Genomic DNA, 15,446 nt, shown 5'->3' on the forward strand with positions numbered 1-15,446 from the left:
ATACTTAAAGGTGGTGTATTTTGCGGTGCTTTACCGTCCGCACATCGGCATCCATAGTCGGACTTATTCACCGCAGCACCACCTGCCCTGCTGGAGGTTCACACTTTAACTTGTTTTACCCTCGTCTGCCTTACACATCCTCCCACACTTGAGCCATCCTCACTCGGACTAAACTCACCCACCAGAACCACATGCCCCTGGGGACCTTGAAGGAGTTTCACAATTATGTTTTGTGGTAAAATGACTTTATTTAAACACATAAATACAACATAGAACATAGAAACATTAACATACAGGTATTTGCACACGTGAATGTCTAAAATCTGTACATTTTGGTCCACTTCCATTCTCCTCGACTGTTGACTATTCCTTTAATCCCGATTTAATTCCTCGTCTGTGGAAGACGACAATTCTGTGGTGTCATTGTATATAACGGTGCTAAGGGCCTCATCAGAGCTGCTTGTGTCCCCTGAGCAAATGTCTATTTCTGAGGCTGATTCTTCAGCTTCAGCTCCTGCTTGAACCGCTGCTTCTGCTCCAGATTTAGCTGCTGCAACCAATGAGTCAGTAAACATGTTGCGTATCTCCGCAGCCTCCTTTATGTCCGGCATGAATGCATAAAACCTGTCAGCAGTATGCGTATTGTGGCACATAAAGTCGGATAGCTTTTTACGGTTCACCGGTTCATGGAACTTCTTGGCCTGAAAAAAAAATTAGTGGATGTAACTTGTGTCATGCGGGATGCAACCAGACAATATGTTATATTCTACTTACATTGTCAGCGAGGGCAGTGCGGAGCTCTGTGAACGTGATGGTACCTTGAAGCCCCACATCTTTCCATGCCATTCTCAAGTCGCGGCTTAAATTTTGTGAGGGTCCTCTCCCCTCTGTGAACAGGAAGAATTGGCTATGCCTACAGGGTAAGGTTTGTTTTATCTCCATCCACCTCTTCATCCAATCGAACTCCTGTTTTGACAGGTGCAATTGCGCTTCCCCAAACGCATTGGCCGTCTTGTGTTCTTTGACGTGAATTAAATAGCCATATTCATTCCCCCGTTTTCCCGCATCTATGAATTCAGCATTAGTGAGGTTGGCGTACACACCCGGGCGATGACCGTAGAGGCAGCTCCAATTGAGAGTGATGTACCCATAAAGCAAGTAACGTGTTGCGTTGGTTGGATTGATTGCCATCTGTTCAAGAAGTTCTGGAATGCGCCTCTTAGCAGCAGTCATGCAGGACAAAAGGTCTGCCTGGCATGGCAGATTGTCTATTTTGTTCCGCTTCACAGCCATTTGGTGTACCACTACCTTTCGCTTCAGGGACCGCAGGCCGGACTTCACCTCTTGCGTGATATAGCGCAAATCGTGTCGATTTATCCGGGTCCACGGACATGGTGCGTCACACATGTAATTCACAAAATGTGCCACATTTTTCAGGTAAAAGGCAGCCGTTGTGACTTTCTTCCCAGAATCCATTAAGCTTTGGGGCCAGGAACGGATCCTTTTCACATCTCTAAGGAACAGCCAATTGCACATGAGTGTACGATCGTGTATCATATACAGGATGAATGTTTTGATACGGCTGACCCTTGAAATTGTATTTTCTCTCTGCTTTGGCGTAGGGTCGATTCCATTGAGATGTTCCCCGTAAGCTTTGATGTACTCCTCCATGAGTCCAGGTAGCTTGATCTTCCGCATTGTATTCCCGCGTCCCTTTCCAGAGGACCCGGGGGAGAAATGGGGAGGGACCGATTGTTCAGCCGTGGTCGTGCTGCAGGAAGCTACAGCCACTGATTCATCTTCAATAAACTCAGTGTGTGTCTCGGCCCTCGGTTGATTTGTATTTAGTTGCTTCTGCAGCTTGTAGCGCAGGGTCCTCACCTCATTCAAAAGAATGTCCCTCTCAGCACTTGTTTCCCGACAGTACTGGTTTTCACAGACCGTATGTGGGGAGAGGGCTGGAGGGTGTCCCAGAACGTCCTCATCTGTATCAAATACATCATCCACAGCGGTTCTCATTTCTATAGCAGGGATACTTTGCCGGAGAGCCTGTAGCTTATCCATTGCTACTTTTTTCTTGATCTTACGAAGGGCCACACGTACCTCCTCCGGGGATAGCTCTCTGTGATCTTTGATTAGATGGCGGTCAAGTCTGGTACCGTGATATTCGCATCCGACAATAATACAGGCATGGCACCTTATATTGATCCTTCCATTTGCAATTGATAGAATGATGCTCCTCTCCTTGGTGTTGTACACACGGTGCGTGTTTTTCAGGTGCTTACTCAGAGCTAGGTAGGGCTTCTTGCACAGCGGACACTTTGGAGGCATATCGTATTTAAATGTGTTCGAACACAGAGTGCATATGGGCTTTTCATTCACATTTTCACAAGACAGTTTTGGGTACGACAACGTGGGGATAACAGTACCTTCCGGGCGCTCCGTCCCGGGGGAAGAAAGCATTGAACCCATCGCACCTGCCCCCGGAGGAGGCAGAGGAATCGGGTACCCGGAGGGCGCACGGTGGACGGTCAGGGCGAGGCCGCCACACCGCGCTGGAGTCAGAGTTCCGAGTGTTCGAGCCGGGTCCCGGTGAAACGCAGGACGGAGCACCCGGCATGAGCCTCCAGCAGACCCCCCCGCGCGGTTCCCTCGTCCCTCGGAAGAGGCGGAGAGGTGGGTGTTTTTCATCTGCTGGCGGGTTGCCGGGGAGAACGCCCTGCTCGGGAGCCAGGCTCAGGGTGAGTGGCAGTGGGTACCCGCGCATTTGCCTTTTACAGCGGGAGCACAAGCTGGTCTCGGGGAGGGAGAAAAGAGAGGACCAAGGCCCTCCCCTCAAACACACCCCTCAATTTTGACAAGACAAACGGCAAGAAGAGTCCAATTTATACTCCCCTTGCATTCCTCCAGAGTCAGACAAAGTTAAAGTTAACTTTTGGAAAGAACTGTAGACAAGCGGTGAAAATGGATAAAATGTATCCGGAAATAGTGCCTCATAAGGCGGGTAGAGTCCCCTGACAACTCACCATACATTCCTCCAGAGTCAGAAAAAGTCAAAGTTAACTTTTTGGAGAACCGTAGAAAAGCGGTGAAATGGATAAAATGTATCCGAAAATAGTGCATCATAAGGCGGGTAGAGTCCCCTGACAACTCACACTACATTCCTCCAGAGTCAGAAAAAGTTCAAGTTAACTTTTGGAAGAACCGCAGAAAAGGGGTGAAAATGGATAAAATGAATCCGAAAATAGTGCATCATAAGGCGGGTAGAGTCCCCTGACAACTCACACTACATTCCTCCAGAGTCAGAAAAAGTTCAAGTTAACTTTTGGAAGAACCGCAGAAAAGGGGTGAAAATGGATAAAATGAATCCGGAAATAGTGTCTCGTTATTCCGTGGTAACTCCCCTTGAATTCCTCCAGAGGAATCAATACTTAAAGTTTGGTAAGAACCATGATGGGGGTCATTCATGCAACAATTGTATCCGATCCAAAGTGCTCACGCATCGGACGCATTCCTCCATGATTTCCCCATCATCAGAAATAGCCCGTTTTTTTCTAAGTGCTCTCAAAAACCGGGTTTCCGATTTCGTGCAGAAGGTAGCTTGGAAAAGTTGAATGAAAATTGTTAACGGAGGAGGGGAGGTCTCAATTCCCCTCTCCGTTGAAAAGTGCAACGGGTCAGTGGAAATGTCTCCGGGGCTTCCGCCCGAAGCGCCAAAGGGTTGCCCCCCTCACCCGTTGGCACTTAGCCGTTTTTCGAGAATTTTTAAAAACGTAGTTTTTGATGAATTTAAGATATAATTGACCGTTTTATTTACTTTTTTTTGCTTTCCACGGGTGGGGGTGCACGGCAGGCCGCATATGAGCTCCCAAATTCGGCCCGGATCCTCCGGGAATTGGGTCAATTTCATCCACATGTGAATCCCCCATCAAATGTACATGAAATGGACACGAGGAAATGTACATGAAATGGACACGAGGAAATGTACATGAAATGGACACGAGGAAATGTACATGAAATGGACAGGAACTTCATTTTATTGGCCGCTCACAGAGCCCCAAAACACGGACTACAGACCTCCAGCATATCTCCCTGACATAAGTACTTCCATAACCTCGAGCACCTTGGGACCCCGGGCCCCCGAACTTAAGCACTCCCCCACGGACTAAACCCAGATGATTACACCCTCAAGAAACTCGTGCCCCTGGTTAGATATAAGGGGGTCTATTTTGTGGTGCTTTACAGTCAGCACATCGGACTCCATAGTCGGACTTATTCACAGCAGCAACCATCCTCCTGTACCGGATGTTCTCATGGCCCTGGTTATATATAAGGGGGTCTATTTTGCGGTGCTTTACAGTCCGCACATCGGACTCCATAGTCGGACTTATTCACAGCAGCAACCATCCTCCTGTACCGGATGTTCTCATGGCCCTGGTTATATATAAGGGGGTCTATTTTGCGGTGCTTTACAGTCCGCACATCGGACTCCATAGTCGGACTTATTCACAGCAGCAACCATCCTCCTGTACCGGATGTTCTCATGGCCCTGGTTATATATAAGGGGGTCTATTTTGCGGTGCTTTACAGTCCGCACATCGGACTCCATAGTCGGACTTATTCACAGCAGCAACCATCCTCCTGTACCGGATGTTCTCATGGCCCTGGTTATATATAAGGGGGTCTATTTTGCGGTGCTTTACAGTCCGCACATCGGACTCCATAGTCGGACTTATTCACAGCAGCAACCATCCTCCTGTACCGGATGTTCTCATGGCCCTGGTTAGATATAAGGGGGTCTATTTTGCGGTGCTTTACAGTCCGCACATCGGACTCCATAGTCGGACTTATTCACAGCAGCAACCATCCTCCTGTACCGGATGTTCTCATGGCCCTGGTTAGATATAAGGGGGTCTATTTTGCGGTGCTTTACAGTCCGCACATCGGACTCCATAGTCGGACTTATTCACAGCAGCAACCATCCTCCTGTACCGGATGTTCTCATGGCCCTGGTTAGATATAAGGGGGTCTATTTTGCGGTGCTTTACAGTCCGCACATCGGACTCCATAGTCGGACTTATTCACAGCAGCAACCATCCTCCTGTACCGGATGTTCTCATGGCCCTGGTTATATATAAGGGGGTCTATTTTGCGGTGCTTTACAGTCCGCACATCGGACTCCATAGTCGGACTTATTCACAGCAGCAACCATCCTCCTGTACCGGATGTTCTCATGGCCCTGGTTAGATATAAGGGGGTCTATTTTGCGGTGCTTTACAGTCCGCACATCGGACTCCATAGTCGGACTTATTCACAGCACTCTGACCATAGTCGGCCTTATTCACAGCACTTTAACTAAACACATAAGGACATCCAAGTAAGACCTTACTTAGTGCCCCGGCAGAGGTGGGGAGGTTCCAGTACAGTGCCCCTGGTAATATATGTGGTTAAATGAAGCTCCGTAATGTTCTGGACAACATCACATGGGCATTAATGAGCTTCTTCAAACACATTTGGTGTATTTCCAAAAAGCAGTGAAAATACACCTACCAATCAAGTCCTGTAAAATAGCTGTCTGTGTTTATTTCCATCATTCATGCAAAATGGGACCCCTGAGGATTCGGCTCTGTAACGCTTCGGTTCGGAAAGGCATCAGAGTCGAGTTTTCGAGCCGGGTCTGGGTGGATAAAATGTATCCGGACACGCAGGGTTGCCCTCCAATGGTGGGTCAAATTCGCTGATACACAGCAGACCCGTGGTGGGAGGGGGCATGAGAGTAGGTACCCCGGAGGGCGCACGGTGGGCGGCCAGGGCGAGGCCGCCACACCGCGCTGGAGTCCGAGTTCCGAGTTCCGAGTTTTCGAGCCGGGTCTGGGTGGATAAAATGTATCCGGACACGCAGGGTTACCCCCCCCACGCAGCACACGCTCCCGGCCATCAGAGTCGAACCCACAGTTCGGAGGAACCAACCACCAGACCACAGACACTAGGCCGGGTCGGCAGAGGCCCTCCAATGGTGGGTCAAATTCGCTGATACACAGCAGACCCGTGGTGGGAGGGGGCATGAGAGTAGGTACCCCGGAGGGCGCACGGTGGGCGGCCAGGGCGAGGCCGCCACACCGCGCTGGAGTCCGAGTTCCGAGTTCCGAGTTTTCGAGCCGGGTCTGGGTGGATAAAATGTATCCGGACACGCAGGGTTACCCCCCCCACGCAGCACACGCTCCCGGCCATCAGAGTCGAACCCACAGTTCGGAGGAACCAACCACCAGACCACAGACACTAGGCCGGGTCGGCAGAGGCCCTCCAATGGTGGGTCAAATTCGCTGATACACAGCAGACCCGTGGTGGGAGGGGGCATGAGAGTAGGTACCCCGGAGGGCGCACGGTGGGCGGCCAGGGCGAGGCCGCCACACCGCGCTGGAGTCCGAGTTCCGAGTTTTCGAGCCGGGTCTGGGTGGGTGAAACGCAGGACGGAGCACCCGGCATGAGCCTCCAGCAGACCCCCCCGCGCGGTTCCCTCGGAAGAGGCGGAGAGGTGGGTGTTTTTCATCTGCTGGCGGGTTGCCGGGGAGAACGCCCTGCTCGGGAGCCAGGCTCAGAGAGAGTGGCGGTGGGGTGCCCGCGCATTTGCCTTTTACAGCGGGAGCACGAGCTCGCCTTGGGTAGGGAGAGAAGAGAGGAGCGGAGGCTGCCGAAACAGCCAGGGCCCTCCCCTCGAGTGTTGCTCTGTTTACGCAGGATCATATAGGTAAGCCTGTGATGAAGTAGGGTCGACCCTATATCATGTGAAGCCACCGAACGTTGGCCCCCTTGGGAACCGGTGCCCGGAGCAAGGCCAATTGCTGAATGCCGCAGCCGACGAAGGCCGCTATGCAACAGTGGAGGGTTCGAGAAACGACAGTGTTTGCCGGGCGCACCGCGGCTGGAACCTCCGTCCCGCCGCGGGACCCGTGGTGGGACCCCTGAGTCAGACGGTTCGTCTCGGTCACGCTTCATATCGGGCGGCCCGGGAGGGAAGAGACACGCAGGGTTACCCACCCCCCACGCAGCACACCCTCCCGGCCATCAGAGTCGAACCCGCAGTTCGGAGGAACCGACCGCCAGAGCACCGGCACGAGGCCGGGCCGGCGGAGGCCCTCCGATGGCGGGTCGCGTTTGCCATTCGATCAGTGAGAAATCAGGAAAAAAGTCTGACTTAACTTTTGGGAGAACCGCAGAAAAGGGGTGAAAATGGTGAAAATGTGTCCGGGAATAGTGCCTCCTAAGGCGGGTAGAGTCCCCTGACAACTCACCCCACCTTCCTCCAGAGTCAGAAAAAGTGCAAGTTAACTTTTGGAAGAACCGCAGAAAAGGGGTGAAAATGGTGAAAATGTGTCCGGGAATAGTGCCTCCTAAGGCGGGTAGAGTCCCCTGACAACTCACCCCACTTTCCTCCAGAGTCAGAAAAAGTGCAAGTTAACTTTTGGAAGAACCGCAGAAAAGGGGTGAAAATGGTGAAAATGTGTCCGGGAATAGTGCCTCCTAAGGCGGGTAGAGTCCCCTGACAACTCACCCCACCTTCCTCCAGAGTCAGAAAAAGTTCAAGTTAACTTTTGGAAGAACCGCAGAAAAGGGGTGAAAATGGTGAAAATGTGTCCGAAAATAGTGCCTCCTAAGGCGGGTAGAGTCCCCTGACAACTCACCCCACCTTCCTCCAGAGTCAGAAAAAGTTCAAGTTAACTTTTGGAAGAACCGCAGAAAAGGGGTGAAAATGGTGAAAATGTGTCCGAAAATAGTGCCTCATAATGCAGGTAGAGTCCCCTGGCAACTCCCCTTGCATTCCTCCAGAGGCAAAATAAGTTAAAGTTAACTTTTGGAAGAACCATAAAAAGGGGTTAAAATGGTGAAAATGTGTCCGAAAATAGTGTCTCGTTATTCCGTCGAAACTCCCCTTGCATTCCTCCAGAGGCCAGTTCAAAAACTTAAAGTTTTGTAAGAACCGTGATTGGGGGTCCTCCGGGCAACAATTGTGTCCGAAAATAGTGTCTCGTTGTATCCGATCCAAAGTGCTCACTCATCGGATGCATTCCTCCATGATTTCCCCATCATGAGAAATAGGCTGTTTTTTTCTAAGTGCTCTCAAAAACCGGGTTTCCGATTTCGTGCAGAAGGTAGCTTGGAAAAGTTGAATGAAAATTGTTAACGGAGGAGGGGAGGTCTCACTTCCCCTCTCCGTTGAAAAGTGCAACGGGTCAGTGGAAATGTCTCCGGGGCTTCCGCCCGAAGCGCCAAAGGGTTGCTCCCCTCACCCGTTGGCACTTAGCCGTTTTTCGAGAATTTTTAAAAACGTAGTTTTTGATGAATTTAAGATATAATTGACCGTTTGATTTACTTTTTTTTGCTTTCCACGGGTGGGGGTGCACGGCAGGCCGCATATGAGCTCCTAAATTCGGCCCGGAACCTCCGGGAATTGGGTCAATTTCATCCACATGTGACTCCCCCATCAAATGTACATGAAATGGACACGAGGAAATGTACATGAAATGGACACGAGGAAATGTACATGAAATGGACACGAGAAAATGTACATGAAATGGACACGAGGAAATGTACATGAAATGGACACGAGGAAATGTACATGAAATGGACAGGAACTTCATTGTTGATTATTTTAACATGTAATTGACCGTTTTATTTACTTTTTTTTGCTTTCCACGGCTGGGAGTGCACGGCAGGCCGCCGATGAGCTCCCAAATTCGGCCGAGAACCTCCGGGAATTGGGTCACTTTCATCCAAATGTGACTCCCCCATCAAATGTACATGAAATGGACACGAGGAAATGTACATGAAATGGACAGGAACTTCATTGTTGATTATTTTAACATGTAATTGACCGTTTTATTTACTTTTTTTTTGCTTTCCACGGCTGGGAGTGCACGGCAGGCCGCCGATGAGCTCCCAAATTCGGCCCAGAACCTCCGGGAATTGGGTCACTTTCATCCAAATGTGACTCCCCCATCAAATGTACATGAAATGGACACGAGGAAATGTACATGAAATGGACAGGAACTTCATTGTTGATTATTTTAACATGTAATTGACCGTTTTATTTACTTTTTTTTTGCTTTCCACGGCTGGGAGTGCACGGCAGGCCGCCGATGAGCTCCCAAATTCGGCCCAGAACCTCCGGGAATTGTGGACTAAGCTCCATAAACTGACAAAGTCACCCAGAAATGTCACTTTAATAGCCAAAACATATATAATACAAATACATTTAAATAGTAAAAGGTACAATTGTGCTCCTAATTACCCGCAATTTGATTTATATAGCCCCATGATAGTGAATAGTGTTGAAATGCCTGATTCATATGTTTGTCATGCAGGTTCACTGCTGTAAGCAGGGTCCCACACTCACAGGCAGAGATCCAGGGTGATGCACATGGCTTTCTTACCCAGGAATTAGTGTGTGAATGCTGGGTAAAAGGGACTAGGAGGACCAGCAGGCTGTCACCCAGGCAGAGGGCGCTCTCCAGCACCTCACATGCTGTGAAGCAGCACTTGCAAGGAGATGAGAGCTGGGTCCAGGGCCATGCACATGGTTAAATCACGCCGTAATTAGTGTCTGGAAGCTGGGTAAGAGTCATGTGAGAGGCCGTGCAGGCTGTCACCCAGGCAGAGAGCGCTCTCCAGCACCTCACATGCTGTGAAGCAGCACTTGCAAGAAGATGAGAGCTGGATACAGGGCCATGCACATGGTTAAATCACGCCGTAATTAGTGTCTGGAAGCTGGGTAAGAGTCATGTGAGAGGTCCAGCAGGCTGTCACCCAGGCAGAGGGCGCTCTCCAGCACATCACATGCTGTGAAGCAGCACTTGCAAGGAGGAGAGAGCTGGATACAGGGCCATGCACATGGTTAAATCACGCCGTAATTAGTGTCTGGAAGCTGGGTAAGAGTCATGTGAGAGGTCCAGCAGGCTGTCACCCAGGCAGAGGGCGCTCTCCAGCACATCACATGCTGTGAAGCAGCACTTGCAAGGAGGAGAGAGCTGGGTCCAGGGCCATGCACATGGTTAAATCACGCCGTAATTAGTGTCTGGAAGCTGGGTACAAGTCATGTGAGAGGCCGTGCAGGCTGTCACCCAGGCAGAGAGCGCTCTCCAGCACATCACATGCTGTGAAGCACCACTTGCAAGGAGATGAGAGCTGGGTCCAGGGCCATGCACATGGTTAAATCACGCCGTAATTAGTGTCTGGAAGCTGGGTAAGAGTCATGTGAGAGGTCCAGCAGGCTCTCACCCAGGCAGAGAGCGCTCTCCAGCACCTCAGGGACGAGGAGGATCAGCAGGCTGTCACCCAGAATCCGCTAATCCCACTATATCCACGCACCTTCCTTGAAGCTGACATACCAATTCCATTGTGAGGAAGTGTGTCAAATGGCAGGAAGCATTTCATGTTATGCATCTCCAAACACAGAACCTAACCCTAACCCTAACCTAACCCTAACCTAACCCTAACCCTAACCCTAACCCTAACCCCTAACCCTAACCCTAACCCTAACCCCTAACCCTAACCCTAACCCTAACCCTAACCCTAACCCTAACCCTGAATATCTGTATTTACTAAGGAATTTATCATTTTATTTTGCTCCCATTTTAAATGGGAGATCTGAGGTGTCCCCCTAACACAGGGGTGGCCAACCCGCGGCTCTCGAGCCGCATGCGGCTCTTTGCCTAGTTTCATGCGGCTCTTCAGTTCATATCGAATTGTATATGTGTGAGTTTGGGGGAGAGACATTGACTCCTGACTAGTGTTGCACGGTGTACCGATACTTGAAAGGTACCGCGATACCCTGCCGTTAAAAACGTTACGATTCCGCCGTTTCATTAGTATCGGTACTTTAAGAATGACGGGGGAAAGTACTCCGGTGAGAAAGCGCCGTTTTAATAAGAGCCGTGTGTGTTCAGTGCTCTGCTTCCACTCCCTGCACTGCAGCCTTGCCTGCAGTCCCTCCCTCTCAAGCACGCTCTAAGTCCCTCCCCTCTCTCGTGCACGCGCTAGCTGCCAGAGCATGTGAGAAAACGAGAAGCATGGCTGCAAGTGGGAGTGCAGCTGCCGCTGCGCCTCGGCTTGTTGACAAAAAAGACGCCAGAAGCGAAATTTGGAAGTATTTGAGCGATATCTCTGACAGTGAGGGCAAGCCTACGGACACCACGAGGCCTGTCTGTGAGACATGTATTAATTTTATTTAATACGAATTCTTGTCATTTATTTTATTTATTGTTCTCATTGTTTAAAAGGTTATGTTATGGTTATGGTTCTGGTGTGAAATAAAGCACAATAATTACATTTAAGACTGTTTCCCTTTTTTTAAGAAAAGTATCAAAAAAGAATCGGAATCGCAATTCTTGACTTGGTATCGAAACCAAAATGTTGGTACCGTGACAACACTAGCTACTCCTGACAGTTAAACCTGATATTTAGTAGGTCTGTTAAGTATTGAATGCTGATAATTCTGACGTAATTTGGCCGGTCAAAGTTGTTTGGGCTCGAATAAAATCGCTCCGTTACTTTCGTCCCGTGTTACTTTCGTCCCGGCTTTCCCTATGTGTGTATGTGTGGTGTCAGGTGTCAGTATGAGAGGATGACAGCGCGTCTAATTTTGATGTGACCCAAGAGCCAATCACAATAATACCTGCGATGCAGTGAACCAATCACCTTTGAGGGGGGGAAAACCTATCGTTGATTAAACACTATCCAGTGTTTCCCCTACCATTGTGTTGGAGGGGCGCTGCGCCCCGCCAACGGAGCCCCGCGCCCCCCCCTGAAATTCAAGGTGTTTCAAAAATATATATAATATATATTTTTTAAATATATATATAGCACCAAATTGCAAATAATCTATAACTACTGTCACTTTTCACATTGAACATGTGCTCTTTTATTAAATAAACTAAACGCTTTCATTTTAAGTTGTGAGTTTAGTGTTTTTGACCCTAAGAAACACTGATGCAATAATCAATAACAATAATCCACAGCTCCTCTCTCTGCTCCAGAGGATTTAAAAAATATATATCCCAATGCCACAAAGATGCATCAGTGACGTGGTTGAAATCTTGTCTCCAGAAAACAAAAAACTGAAACAAGCGTTATCAGTGACTGTGTGTTTGATGTGGCTCTTTGCAGTAACATAGAAAAAATGTGGCTCTTAACCTCTGACTGGTTGGCCACCCCTGCCCTAACACCTTATTTTGAGAGATCTTTAACAACGGTTTAATTCCACTTTTTACATTATTTAGTTATTACAAAATAGTTTCTTTTCATGAGGTATTTCTATATTCTACACTTCCTTCGGTCTCTCCCCTCTGTCGCCACCAGATGGAGACATGGGAGCTAGAGGTCTAACAGTTCATTGTGGCTATTTGGACTGCTTAAAATATACACAGCGCACTTCGCCTGTCTTATGACAGACCACTTAGAAGGGGAGAATGGTTTTTTCTCCATTTCTCAAATAATAAATGTAGCATCTTATCTTTAATCTTACCCTAAACATAACTTTTTAGATGTTATGCCTAACCCTAAATTAGTTTACATCAAGCAGTACATCATCTTATACCTAACTACTCTGACTACTGGTCTAATTTAATATAAATCTTTATAAAAAAGCGTACTCCTTCTATCTTCAAACAGAATTCTAACGGTTTAATGTGGCTATTTTGACCGCTCAAAACACACACAGCGTTTTCCTCCTGTCTTATGACAGACTTTTTTGGAGGGTAGATTAATATTCCTCCATTTTCTCAGCAATAAATGTAGCATCTTATCTTTAATCTTACCCTAAACATAACCTTTTAGATATTATGCCTAACCCTAAGTTAGTTTCCATCAATCAGTACATCATCTTATAACCAACTACTCTGACCGCTGGTCTTATCTAATACAAATTTCCATATAAAGCGTATTCCTTCTGTCTTCAGACAGAGGTCTAACCGTTTATTGTGGCTAGTATGACCACTCAAAACACACACAGCGTATTCCTCCTCTCTTAGGAGGTGAGCACAATGTTCCTCTATTTTTCAGCAATAAATGTAGCACCTTACCTTTAATCCTACCCCTAAACTTAACCACTTAGACTTAATGCCTAAACTTAAGTTAGTATCCATCAAACAGTGCACCATCTTATCCTTTATTTGACCTCTAAACGTAACCGCTCTGGCTGCTTATCTAAATCTAATATAAATCTCCATAAAAAGCGTACTCCTTTTGTGTTTATACAGATTACTTACCGTTTATTGTGGCTAATTTGACCACTCATTACAAACAGCGCATTCCTTCTGTATTTATACAGACTTCCAACTGTTCATTATGGCTATTTTGACCATTCACTACAAAAAGCGTACTCCTTCTGTCTTCAGACAGAGGTCTAACCGTTTATTGTGGCTAGTATGACCACTCAAAACACACACAGCGTATTCCTCCTCTCTTATAGCAGACCACTAAGGAGATGAGTAGAATGTTACTCTATTTTTCAGCAATAAATGTAGCACCTTACCTTTAATCCTACCCCTAAACTTAACCACTTAGACTTAATGCCTAAACTTAAGTTAGTATCCATCAAACAGTGCACCATCTTATCCTTTATTTGACCTCTAAACGTAACCGCTCTGGCTGCTTATCTAAATCTAATATAAATCTCCATAAAAAGCGTACTCCTTTTGTGTTTATACAGATTACTTACCGTTTATTGTGGCTAATTTGACCACTCATTACAAACAGCGCATTCCTTCTGTATTTATACAGACTTCCAACTGTTCATTATGGCTATTTTGACCATTCACTACAAAAAGCGTACTCCTTCTGTCTTCAGACAGAGGTCTAACCGTTTATTGTGGCTAGTATGACCACTCAAAACACACACAGCGTATTCCTCCTCTCTTATAGCAGACCACTAAGGAGATGAGTAGAATGTTACTCTATTTTTCAGCAATAAATGTAGCACCTTACCTTTAATCCTACCCCTAAACTTAACCACTTAGACTTAATGCCTAAACTTGAGTTAGTATCCATCAAACAGTGCACCATCTTATCCTTTATTTGACCTCTAAACGTAACCGCTCTGGCTGCTTATCTAAATCTAATATAAATCTCCATAAAAAACGTACTCCTTTTGTGTTTATACAGATTACTTACCGTTTATTGTGGCTAATTTGACCACTCATTACAAACAGCGCATTCCTTCTGTATTTATACAGACTTCTAACTGTTCATTATGGCTATTTTGACCATTCACTACAAAAAGCGTACTCCTTCTGTTTTTATACAGACTACTCAGCAGGGGAGAATAATAATCCTCCATTTCTCAGCAATAAATGTAGCACCTTATCTTTAATCTTACTCCTAAGCTTAACCACTCAGACTTGATGACTGAACTTAAGTTAATATCAATCAATTGGTGGACCATCTCATCTTTAATTTTATCTCTAAACCTAACCATTCTGCCTACTTACCTAATCCTAATATACATCTCCATAAAAAACTATCTGACTTTCAATTCAAACAATTAAAATTCACTTATGGTACACTTGTCTCTAAAATCTCTAAATTCAACTTTTATTTATAAATATATTTTGGTTCAATTTTGTATTTCCCCTAAAATACATCTCCATAAAGAGCTATCTGAATCTTAATTAAAACCACTGTAATTAACCAATGGTACACTCTTAACTAAATATCAAATAATAGACAATCTTCAGTCTAACTACAGACTCTAACTACAGACTATTCCTTAAAAAAACCAATTTACCCTTAAATCTGACCATTAACCTTGATCACTCTAGCTCTTTGCCTAAATCCAAATCACATTCTCTCCCCACTTTTTCATCCTGACCTTTCTTTCAACCTCTTTCTGGCCGACCCCCTTTGAGGACGATGTAGGGATTCGGGTCATAGAGGAACCTTTATTTCTACCCCCATTCTGATCGGGTTCGGGTCATAAAGAAACCTTTATTTCTACCCCCATTCTGGTCGGATTCGGGTCATAGAGAGACCTTTATTTCCACCCCCATTCTGATCGGATTCGGGTCATAAAGAAACCTTTATTTCTACCCCCATTCTGACCGGATTCGGGTCATAAAGAAACCTTTATTTCTACCCCCATTCTGATCGGATTCGGGTCATAAAGAGACCTTTATTTCTACCCCCATTCTGACCAGGTTCGGGTCATAAAGAACCTTTATTTCTACCCCCATTCTGATCGAATTCGGGTCATGAAGAAACCTTTATTTCTACCCCCATTCTTATCGGACCTCTCTGGGAAGACGAAAGGAAACGGGCCATAAACAGAGACCGCCATTGCGGCAAGGGGAGGTGTCCGCCGTAGTTACAGCTAGCCTCCTTGTGTCTGTCCTTCAAACTTAATTACCCTGTCTACTTCACCTTTACACACTTATGATTCAGTCATGATGCTAAGC

At 46.9% G+C, this 15,446-nt stretch overlaps 1 protein-coding gene across 1 annotated transcript; it reads right to left on the minus strand.

Moving 5' to 3' along the window:
- Window positions 1–215: 215 nt before the first annotated feature.
- LOC117562749 lies at window positions 216–3,036 on the minus strand. Its single transcript, XM_034240620.1, has 2 exons — window positions 775–3,036; window positions 216–701 (listed from the first exon to the last, which is right to left on the minus strand). The coding sequence occupies exons 1-2, from the start codon at window positions 2,689–2,691 to the stop codon at window positions 372–374; spliced, it is 2,247 nt and encodes a 748-aa protein (XP_034096511.1). The 5' UTR covers window positions 2,692–3,036; the 3' UTR covers window positions 216–371.
- Between the last annotated feature and the right edge of the window lie 12,410 nt (window positions 3,037–15,446).

The sequence above is a fragment of the Gymnodraco acuticeps genome, unplaced genomic scaffold (genome assembly GCF_902827175.1).
Source record: "Gymnodraco acuticeps unplaced genomic scaffold, fGymAcu1.1, whole genome shotgun sequence".
In the NCBI taxonomy this organism is placed as follows: Eukaryota; Metazoa; Chordata; class Actinopteri; order Perciformes; family Bathydraconidae; genus Gymnodraco; species Gymnodraco acuticeps.

Coding starts and splice junctions, on each gene's coding strand:
- LOC117562749 (XM_034240620.1), bottom strand. CDS start 2,691: ATGAAAAACACCCACCTCTCCGCCTCTTCCGAGGGACGAGGGAACCGC. Junction 702..774: donor GCACTGCCCTCGCTGACAAT/GTAAGTAGAATA, acceptor TTTTTTTTTCAG/GCCAAGAAGTTCCATGAACC.